This window comes from Corella eumyota, chromosome 1 (assembly GCF_963082875.1).
Source record: "Corella eumyota chromosome 1, kaCorEumy4.1, whole genome shotgun sequence".
Taxonomy (NCBI): Eukaryota; Metazoa; Chordata; class Ascidiacea; order Phlebobranchia; family Corellidae; genus Corella; species Corella eumyota.
Window position 1 is genome coordinate 9,659,609 of NC_137490.1, and position 11,062 is coordinate 9,670,670.

At 31.3% G+C, this 11,062-nt stretch overlaps 2 protein-coding genes and 1 long non-coding RNA gene across 3 annotated transcripts; all 3 read right to left on the bottom strand.

The window, feature by feature from the left end:
- Window positions 1-3,002: 3,002 nt before the first annotated feature.
- LOC145763357 (uncharacterized) lies at window positions 3,003-5,248 on the bottom strand. The gene is made up of 5 exons (XM_082574793.1): window positions 4,386-5,248; window positions 3,982-4,291; window positions 3,579-3,866; window positions 3,236-3,447; window positions 3,003-3,149 (listed from the first exon to the last, which is right to left on the bottom strand). The coding sequence occupies exons 1-5, from the start codon at window positions 5,059-5,061 to the stop codon at window positions 3,010-3,012; spliced, it is 1,626 nt and encodes a 541-aa protein (XP_082430919.1). The 5' UTR covers window positions 5,062-5,248; the 3' UTR covers window positions 3,003-3,009.
- A 715-nt stretch (window positions 5,249-5,963) lies between these two features.
- On the bottom strand, window positions 5,964-7,977 carry LOC145763358 (uncharacterized). Its single transcript, XM_082574794.1, has 4 exons — window positions 7,213-7,977; window positions 6,852-7,100; window positions 6,351-6,599; window positions 5,964-6,191 (listed from the first exon to the last, which is right to left on the bottom strand). The coding sequence occupies exons 1-4, from the start codon at window positions 7,854-7,856 to the stop codon at window positions 6,104-6,106; spliced, it is 1,230 nt and encodes a 409-aa protein (XP_082430920.1). The 5' UTR covers window positions 7,857-7,977; the 3' UTR covers window positions 5,964-6,103.
- An 852-nt stretch (window positions 7,978-8,829) lies between these two features.
- Window positions 8,830-9,661, bottom strand: LOC145763359 (uncharacterized). Its single transcript, XR_014288412.1, has 3 exons — window positions 9,541-9,661; window positions 9,255-9,335; window positions 8,830-9,098 (listed from the first exon to the last, which is right to left on the bottom strand). It is a non-coding gene; the product is annotated as an uncharacterized LOC145763359 (long non-coding RNA).
- Window positions 9,662-11,062: the final 1,401 nt, after the last annotated feature.

Sequence of the window (11,062 nt, forward strand, 5' to 3'; positions counted from 1 at the left end):
AATAGGAGGTTTGCGATTCGTTGGGATAATAACAAACATACTAAAAATTTAGAACTTTTACTTTTAAAGAACAAAAGTTATCGTCTTTCAAAATTTGTCGATTAAGAATAAAAACAATAATAAATATAATGACAATAACAATATGTTTCGAAATCTAAGATTTCGAACCATAATAACTAGATTTATTTGATAAATAAAATATGGTTCGAAATTGTTTGATTCTTTTTTATAAATATAATTTATTTAGTAGGTTTATTAATTAAATTATAAATTTAAATATAAACTTTTGTATATTTAAACCTAATTTTAACAAGCGAACACGCACTTATTGATATTGTAATATAAAAGTAAACTAAATTTAAAAGCAAAATACCGATCTTAATTTTTTAGTAATCAAACAAGTATTAAAATATAATAATAACAAAACAATTAAAACAAAAATTTTACACATTTTTTACTTATATTTTAACATTTTACTTAAATTTTCAACCAATATTTTTTACTTTAATGGACAGCGAAAAGGACGATTTTTGACGGCGACCAGAACGCTATTAAATTATTCAAGCGTTAAACTCACACTGATTCATTATTTTATAAAAAAACAAAAATAATGATTAAACGATATTTAGCTAGAGTTAAGTCTTCATTTTAAATAACAACATACAAAATAATAATACCAACAACATATTAAAATTTCAGCAAATTTAATCTTTAAATTTTAATAATAAAATATATTAATTAGTAATTAGTGATAATTAAATGTCGTTAATAGGAGGTTTGCGATTCGTTGGGATAATAACAAACATACTAAAAATTTAGAACTTTTAGTTTTAAAGAACAAAAGTTATCGTCTTTCAAAATTCGTCAAATAAGAATAAAAACAATAATAATAAATATAATGACAATAACAATATGTTTCGAAATCTAAGATTTCGAACCATAATGACAATAACAATGTTTCGAAATCTAAGATTTCGAACCATAACTAGATTTATTTGATAAATAAAAAATGGTTCGAAATTATTTGATTATTTTTAAAATTAATCTTTATTGTGAATAAATTTATGCATAAACATTACTTACTTAAAAATATTAACTAAACTAATTTAACAAATATTACGTATACCTTTTTTATAAATCTTTTTTATGACTCACCTTTATAAATCAATATCCTAATCACATCACATTCTTCCACAAGCGAATATAACATCTATTAGTTTAAAGTATTATAAAAAAAAACAATTTTACATGTTCCTCTTATACTGTGTTGCATTTTGTTGTTTTTATATAATGTATTGAAAAATAACAATTTTATTACTTGGTTAGTTAGCAAATTCAACCTCTTCTGAAAGTCTAAATAACTTTGCTAAATAAATATATTTTAGTACCAAGGCTAAGAACAATGGGGCTTTGTTCCCATAAATGCCTTGATGTAATTAAATTAGGTTTACAACAAATTGTTGGGACATTGTTAAAGTTATGAATTAGTTGAAAAAGTAATTATAGAAATATTCATCAAAAAAAATTTTGTTCCCACAAACTTTTCTTAAAAATAATATTTTCCTTAAGTTATGTAAGGAAACTATTTTATTGCTTTGGAAATTTTTAAGTTTTGACTGCCTTTAAAAGTGTAAAACATAAAAAAATTGTAAACACGTTCTTAAAATTACTTGAAGAATAATAAAAGAACAAAAGTGACAAAGAAATGTTGAAAAAATGCAACAAAATATATATTTATATGTTTTATAGAGGTAGCATTATTTTAAAAGATTTAGGAATGGTACAAATTGCTAAAAAATTAATCTTACAACCAACATTTTCTAAGAAAGTATACAAAAATCAATAGCAACAGTAAATATATATTAAACATTGGAAAAAAAAACAATATATTAATTTAATAGCCGGCAGCGTGGTGTAGTGGTAAGAACACTTGCTACACCACACATGAGGTCGTGGGTTCAATCCCCACTGATCTCATGCTGTAGCGCCCTTGAGTAAGGCGCTATAAACGGTATAAACTCCTGCTGAGCCAGCACTTAATCAGCAGCATAATTACCGGGCAATTATAGTCTCTATAATATCCCAAACTGCCACAGGCAACTTGAGACTGGGTCGGAGTAACTTATGTTACTCTATGTTTAAGTCGCGCATTCGACTTTCCCACATCGAGGATAAAGATATATAAAAAAAAAAAAAAAATATAGAGATGCTGTTGGTAATTACATAAAAATATATGTATTTATTTGTTTTTGGTAAGCATTAGACTCTCAATTAAAGAAGTGTTAATAACGAATTTTAAAATAAATAAGCAATCTTAGTTTAAAGCCCAGATCCCACGACAAGGAGTTGCTTTTATCCAGGAAAAAATGGTAAAAAGTAAATGTATATATAAAAAAAGTTAAAAAAAAAAATAGTAAAAGATTAATAAGTGTGTAAAAAAGGTGTATAATATGTTTAAAAGTAAAAAGTTTTTAGGTTAACAGAAACAAAGAAAAGAAAAGAAAGGGTAAAGATCAATTACAAAAAAAGAAAATTTGTCAATTAAAAACAAAGAAAAAGTATAGTCAATTAAAGTAAAGAAAAGTGTATAGGTCAATCAAAAGGGAAAAAATAAGATCAATTAAAGCAAAGAAAAATGAAAGGGTATAGGTCAATGCAGAAATAAACAAAAATCAGCTAATCATCATTACTTAAAAAGTGTGCAGTGTGAAATGGTTGTTTGTCAATAATGTTATTGTATTGAATAATCATTGATTCATCCACATTAGAAACAGAGCAGTTAAGCCAATCTTCGTCGTTCATCACAGCCTGATAGATTGACCAGCTTGCTCCAATACCAATGTATCCACAAGAATATCCACGTTGAGAATCGTTGATAGTTGCTGTCACGTTAAAACCAATTCTTCTTAAAGAATTAACCAAATCATGAGAAACTCTACTTGCCATAAAATCAATAACTCGAGCTTTGCCAAGAATAAGAGTGTTGTCCGAGAGGTTGTATGAATTAACTTAAAGTTTTATGTGGTTTTTACTAGATTTAACTTGAATGATTGGAGTTTCGGATTTAAAATTAGTTTGTAAAGTCTTATTATTGGTTTTGTTTAAAGTCTTATTATTGGTTTGTTCCATAGAAAAATGATTTGCAGCAGCTGTAGAGTAAAAAAAATATTATAAATACGACATAAACTTATGAAAAATATAAAAACTTTAAACTTATTTTTGGTTAGTGATTTACCTTGATTATATTCACAATTTTCATTGTTGCATAAGGCGATATAAATGGCGTTGTGGTAACTGAAATGCACAGAAAGAATTCCCACATGACAAGGCAGCTTTTTTGAAGTATAAATGTGATCTAACAAGGTGTTGTTTGTTGTTGTAGAAGTCTTCATTAATTGCAGAAAATTGTTTTCGACCAATTCTTCATTTATAGGAAGTCTCCGATCACTAAAATTTAAAAATAATCTTTTTAAATAACCACAATATGTTCAATAATAAAATTAGTGTATAAGAAAATTATAATCTATACATAATTTAAAAATATTTCCTATTAAATCTTATAATGAATTAAAAATTACCTTAATAAATTTTCATTGAAATCACCCAATAAAATTACAGTGCCATAAGATTTTTGAATTTTCAAAATAAATCTTAGAAAGTTGGTAGTTGTTGAATTGGGGGGCCTGTACACTGCGCATATAACACAATCTTTTACTTTGACACACATGATTTGATTATAATAGGAGTCCGAATAGTGTTCAAGAAATTGATGATCCAAATTGTTTTTTATGTAAATAATTATGCCACTACCTCGCGATCCTTTGTTTCGGTCAAATCGTAAAAGGAAATGGCTTTCGATTTCAAACCTAAAAATAATGTAAATTGAGTTAATTAGCGACTGTAAGAGATCATCAGTTCACCAACTAGAAATTATTAAAACAAACAAGTAAATATATAGATAACTAAATAAAGTAAAAGTACCTTGTAGTTAAATCTGTCTCTTTACACCATGTTTCACTGACACAAATAACATCTGATTTTAAAAGTTCATGGTAGGATTTGAAATCATCAATATGCAAAGATAAAGATTGTGCATTAATTGCATTTATTACTAAATGAGAATCATGTTGCTTTAAAGTTTGAATGGGGAATAGTTGATGCGAAATAATTTTAGGCATTTTTTCCACAGCTTGAATAATCGAATGTTTGGTATGGATAAAGTCCGAATTATAATTTTTGAGATGCAATCCTTTTAACTCTTGACATCTACTCAAAGCGACATAAGCTTGTCCTAAAAAACATAAATAATTTATTTAGAAATGTAGTTTAACACGAAAAATTGACTTTACATTTTTTTATGTACAATATTAAACTAATCAAGTTACCTGCGCGATTAATTTTAGCCATGTCAACGACTGCATTTTGAAGTGTCATCCCTTGGATTTTGTGAACAGTGCAGGCATAACATAGACGTATTGGAAACTGGTATCTGCTGTAAGTTTTGGTCCCAGATCTAATCGGTTGGCAAAGATGTGGTTCGATCAAAAGACAATCTTCACCAACCTCTTTGTAGTACGGTTGTTTTAATCTACGATTTTTCCCAACCTTAGAAGAATCAAATGAGATTCCGATGTATTGGGGAAGACCATATTTCATTTCACCCTCAATGATGCATCTTACAGTTCCAATACAACCGTTGCAGATACCATCAGCTACGTCAATGTTCACCAAGATCATGACACGACATCCCACGGCAACTTGAATAACCCCATCAAAAATTATAGTTTTTTGATAGGCTGCTGCAGGATATTTAAAATTCACAGATTCAATACAAGTTTTTCCACTTAAATTTTTCGAAATGTCAACAGCTTTTAAGTCGTACAGATTGTCCAGTTTTTCAATAACTCTAGAATTGTGCATATTAACTTCACGATTAGTGCCAAATATGTGCAAAATATTACTACCCAAATTAGTATCTTTGTTTAAAATTTTAGATTGAAGTAATTCATCGTCAGATTTTTGAATGATTGTGTTAACTTTGACTCGAAGTCTGTTTAGCATTGTCGCAAACTGTTGGTCACATTTCTGCCTCACAATTTCATCAAGATGGTGAACTTTGAAATGAAGCTAGTGTTCAGGAAGGAGGGAGCCAGGATCAACATCATACATAGCACAGGCTTTGACAGGAGGAAGCTGATGAAAGTCACCTACTGCAATCACACCAACATTTCCAAAAGAAGAATTTTTTTAATTTGGTCGGAGAATTTGATTAAGACGTTCGCTAATGACACCTAACATTTCCTTGCTGACCATTGAAATTTCATTGATAATTAAAAGTTTAAGATTTTGATATTGTGATCGTAGTGTGTTTGCAGTTTCTTCAGTAAGACCTTTCATGTAATTCAGCCTCATTCCTGGACTGATGCGGAAAGCATGATGAATGGTTTGACCCCCTATGGCAAAAGCAGAGACACCTGTTGGAGCAATTAATAATACAGAAGAACTATCCGGAGTGTCAACTGCTCTTTGAAAAACACGTTGCATTTCAAAGAAAATACAGTGAATCATATGGCTTTTTCCAGTTCCAGCACCACCAGTCAAAAATAGTCTTAAAGGTTCAGGAGTGTCTTCATGTAATTTTTTTAAACACCAAAGACGTACATAGTTGAATATAGCATGTTGATTACCGTTTAAAGTCCGTATCATATTCATACCCTCAGCATAAGCAATTGATGGTTGAGCACTCACACATTCGGAAATTTGAGAAGTTGGGAGATTTTTCACAACAGTCAGTTCAGCTGGCACCTCTTCTTCTTCACTATCAACAACGTCAGATTTTTTAAGGTCCTTCAATTCCAGTCGATCTGATTCAGTTTGGGGAGCTAAGTTTGCCCAAGCATCTTCAAGATCTTCCAGATCCATCGATTCTGTCGCTGTTTCCAATGCTTCTTCAATGTGGCTTGTGAAGTCCGCCATGTTGTTAATTACGACATCCTTCACATTCAAAACAGAATCTGTTGTGAAAATTTCTCCGTTTTCATAAAAATCTTCGTAAGTGCTATGACCATTAGGCATGAGGGCTTTTATATTACGATGAGGAAAGTTACAATCGCAAGATTCTTTCAAAATATTGATCACCGTCTCGTTCTTTATTGAGCTTACAGTGTTTAATCACTGCAGACCGTCCCATTCTAAATATATAAATAAAAAAACAGTATAAAAATAGTTGTTATTCTTACTTTATAGGCTATGTAGACAAAAAAAAAATTTAAAACAAAAAAATATTTTATGTAATTTTTAATTGAAGTAGGTAAAACACATTATACATTATGAAAAAACAGGTAACTCACCGTTTTTTAATACGACCCATGTCATTTTTTAGTAAAAACACAGAATACTCTGACACATCTCCATTATCTGCTCCATCTTTTAAATCATCATAAATTACTCTATATTTGGAACAGAATTCCGCCAAACAGAGATTCTGGAATTGTTGCAAATCAGGTCGATTAAGATAACGATCCACTAAACTCGTCATCCACATATTTTGAATGCCATCTTCCGCTTGCGATTGTAATACTGACAAAGGTAAAGAAATCCTTAAAATAAAAGTAAAGTTTATACCTGATATTTACATCTGACCTAACAAAACCAAAGCTCTTTGATAACCCATACATAACAATAATATTGCATATTTTATACCTGATATTTACATCTGACCTAACAAAGTGCACTAATTTAATATTGAAATTACCTGAGATTAACTTTAAATTATACAATTATAGAAAGCTAATAAACATATAAAAAAATTCTTTATTTTTCATGTTATTTGTAAGACTAACGAAACTAACCTGGTACTGTCAGCATCCACAGGTATAAAAACAACATTTCTGGTACACGATTTCAATGGTAAACCCCCAACACGATAGATCGCTTCCATCACAGACACTTCCCGATGACTAAGATAGACATTAGAAAGTGACTTCAGTTCTTTCATCGCATCCAAATTTCCTTCACGCGCCTCCTTCTGTGCTTGTTTAATGAACATTGCAACTTCCCTCTCCTCCTTAGTAATGTAGGAGAGAATGTACATAACACAACTGTGAAATTAAAATAAAAATTAATTATGACTTTTACAATTGATATTGTCTAGGTCAAATGTAACTTTATAGCACATAAAAAAAATTTATAAAACCGTATATATTATAATACCTGTATGGATCTAAAACATATTGGATGTCCATATTTGCATTCCATGCGCGAAGTAAATTTGGGTTGTAGGGATTTATCCACATCTCTTCCGAATTGCGTTTTAAAACAACCTGGTTTCGTGTACCTAAAATATTAACAGCGTCTTCAAATTCATCTTGGGATATACAAGCAAACTTAAAAATTTCAGATGCAGAAAAAATATTACTCTCATTTAGTTCCTTGATAGCTTCCAAAATAAGAAGTAATACTTTTTTAGCATCCTCTAATTTGTTTGCTGTATTTTTAGGTTTAGATATAAAAGTACGATTAGATATTTTACGAGGGAAATTAAAACGACAAGTTTTGTTTTTCTTTCTACAGGATCGGGTGTGTCTCTTGCTATGAGTCTGTGTAGAAGTGACCATCTCATAAAGCTTTGGATCGACCTCTGGATCAGGAATCTCACAAGTTATATGTTGATCAATGAACGCACGGATGATTTCAGGATCATCATGTTTAAACACAGGAGCATTCTTGATCCACAGCAAAGCATGAATGTGTGGCCAACCTCTCGCCTGAAACTCTACCCTGTAAAAATAATCAACAACTTCTCCCACTGGATTTGATTTGTTCATCAACAAATCATGAAAGAAGCATTTGGTCATAAAACATCCTCGCAGCCATCACAGGATTGCTCGCAATCAACTGACAGTACTCAGACCAACTAAAGTCTTCCTTGTACTCCACATTTAATTGCTTGCAAATGCTCTGAACAATCTCCTTCAAACGGCGGTCACCTTTTAAAATAAAAGAAAAAACATTTTTTTAAACATCAAAAAATATGAATAATTTGCTTTTTTATTTACAATTTTTTATATATATAATAAATGTTAAAAAATTATATTTAAAATTACCATAAAAATAAATGTAAAATATACCTGCTGAAAAACTGCAAAAAAATGTTGGTAATCCCAGCTGTCTGATCATAGCAAATAAATCATTCATTGTTTTCTCCCAGTAGGCTGGTGATCCTCTTACAGTTTTCATAAACTTGTAACCTTCATCATTCCTAAATATATTTCTTAAAGAATCTTGATTAAGTAATACTTTAGGAGTAATAGTAGTTAACAAAGGCGACTTATTTTTTCTCATAGCAATGGAAATTGCAGACATTAACTCGGTTATCTCTTTAACATACTGTAAATAAAAAATATAAGTGGGGTCACTAGAAAAAATATTGTAATAAGAAAAAAGCTGACGGTTACAATAGGCACCAATCCCAATTTTTTGAGGCCGCTCCTCTTCGAAAGTGTTTGCTCCATCACAAAAAATTGATGGAAAAGCCAAAGCCTCATTTCGGATAGCCATAAGTGGAGTGTTATTCTCAGCTGGAGCCAGGCACAGTACATCATCATGGATTGCATCACTAACATGCTTGGCAAAATCTGTAGGCTGAAAACAAGTATAAAGAGGAGCAGTAGATTGGGTAAAATCTGTTTCTACTTTATCCATACCTACCTCATGACTCACCTGGTCACCATCAAAAGTGAAATTACTTACCCCTATGCCATCAATTGAAGCAATACTCACCTCTTGACCATCAGTCGAAGCAATACACCTGGTCACCATCAAAAGTGAAATTACTTACCCCTATGTCATCAATTGAAGCAATACTCACCTCTTGACCATCAGTCGAAGCAATACCCCTTGACCATCAGTCAAAGCAATACTCACCCCTTGACCATCAGTTGAAGCAATACTCACCCCTTGACCATCAGTCGAAGCAATACTCACCCCTTGACCATCAGTTGAAGCAATACTTAACTCATCATCTCCAAAAAGAATTTCAACGATGATTTTATCTATGCCCCCACCGTTGCTTTCCCTCATACAGACTTGCTCCTCATCTGTAATTTAATTTTAAACATTATAAATAAGATAAATAAATGTAAAGAAATAATTATTAAAAATAAAGCTTTAACTAGCTTGATAAATCATTTTATGTTTTACTATTTATTGGGTTAAGATAAAATTAAAAATAAAGTATACTTAAAATCTTATACCTAAATCTTCATCTCCATTTAACGTTTCTTGGTCAATCTCAGGATTCCATTCCAATAATTGTGCTTCATCAATCTCTATATCTGTAAAGAAGTCATTAGAAGTCTGGTTAATTAAAGTTTTATAAAAAAAAACATAGTCGGTGTTCAAAATTTTTTGTATTGCAAATAATATTAAATTGCTTTTAAGCAGCCAGACAAGATATTGGCAGTCAGACAGTTTAAGTAAAAAAATCTTATATACGCTCACTAGCCTACAATTTTATTTGTCCGTTTAGGTAATTCTTACCTAATTCCTAGACTTGTTTTGTAAATAAAAGGCTTGTTTAGTAAATTTTTGTTAAAACATGTTCACCTAAAACATGTTCACCTACATGTTCACCTAGAAAGCGCGAAAAAAACAACAAAAACTAAGTTAAAAAACGTCTGTGCCATTGTTACGTCATTATTTACTAAATTGGCGTCACCTTACGTTTGAAAGATGATTATTAAACTTAAATTACAAGCGCTTTATAGCAACTTAAGATATAACGTCTGGTGTGTTTATTACGCTTAATATTATTTGGGATTTTATGTAAAAAATGTTAGAATAAAAAAATAAAGCTCTGCATATTTTAAATAAATATTAAGCTATAGGCTACATACACATTATCAAATAAATTAGCTAACATGTTACTAACCTTTATATGCCGGATGGTTTTCTTTTAGATATTTTAACCAAATGCGAATGTTTTGTACGCTGACGTAACGATATAAATGATGACCTTTGTACTTGAGTTTTCGTTTCAGCTTGACCCTGATGAAGGTGTCATCATTTAGGGATCGCGGCAAAACTTTTGCGGTTTCTTCGACGTCACTCCGAACGCAAATGACTGGACCATGAACACCTTTCATCATTCCTTTCGGCAACGAAACTACTTTCATAAAAGGAATGACTGGGGATATAAGATGTCTTTCCAAGTCATTTAACGCTGGAAGATCTGGTGCAGGCAAAGCAAAATTGTTCACATAAGCTTGAGGTGGAATGAAATCCTTTAAAAGATGCCGTTTGCAGGTTAAACAGATCCATTTGAGGCCATCATGTTGCAACTTGGTAGTACAGGCGTGGGCTCGGTGTCTCATCACATTTAATTCAACCACGGAAACCCTCCAAAAATTCAACTACGGAATCCCTCGAAACAAATTGATTGCGGCGTCGACGTTTTGACTTTGTGCAGATTTAACCTTTTTGTATTGTTTTTTACTTCTTTTTGAGGGTTGCTCGGGTTTTAACATGTTGTATTCGGAATTTTTATTGATCGTGTATGATGGATTTATTCTGTATTTTATTGTGGTCTTCTGTTTTGTGTAAGCGGGATTTGTTCTGTATTTTTCCTGTGTTATCTTCTTCGTGTATTCGGGATTAGTTCTGTACTTTTCCTGTGTTATCTTCTTCGTGTATTCGGGATTGGTTCTGTACTTTTCCTGTGTTATCTATCTAATATAAGCTGGATTCGTCTCGTAACTCAGTCGCGTTCTCCTTTTAGTATCTTCGGGATTTTCATTATAACGTGAAATCATCTTGCTAATAGTGTACTGCGGGTTTTTCGAATATGCATCGCGGCTCGTCTGTTTCTTTTTCTCGGGACTTTCTTCATAATTTTTCCTGGCATTGTCTTTAAAGTACTGTGGATTGGCTAGATACCTTTCACGATCTTTTTGCGAATACAATGACTTGTTTTCTAGATAATATTTCTTCTTACTTTCGGCCCTCTTGAGAGGTTCTTCTAAACTAGTTTCACTAGCTGCTTTTAAAGCTCTCCTTTTTCTTT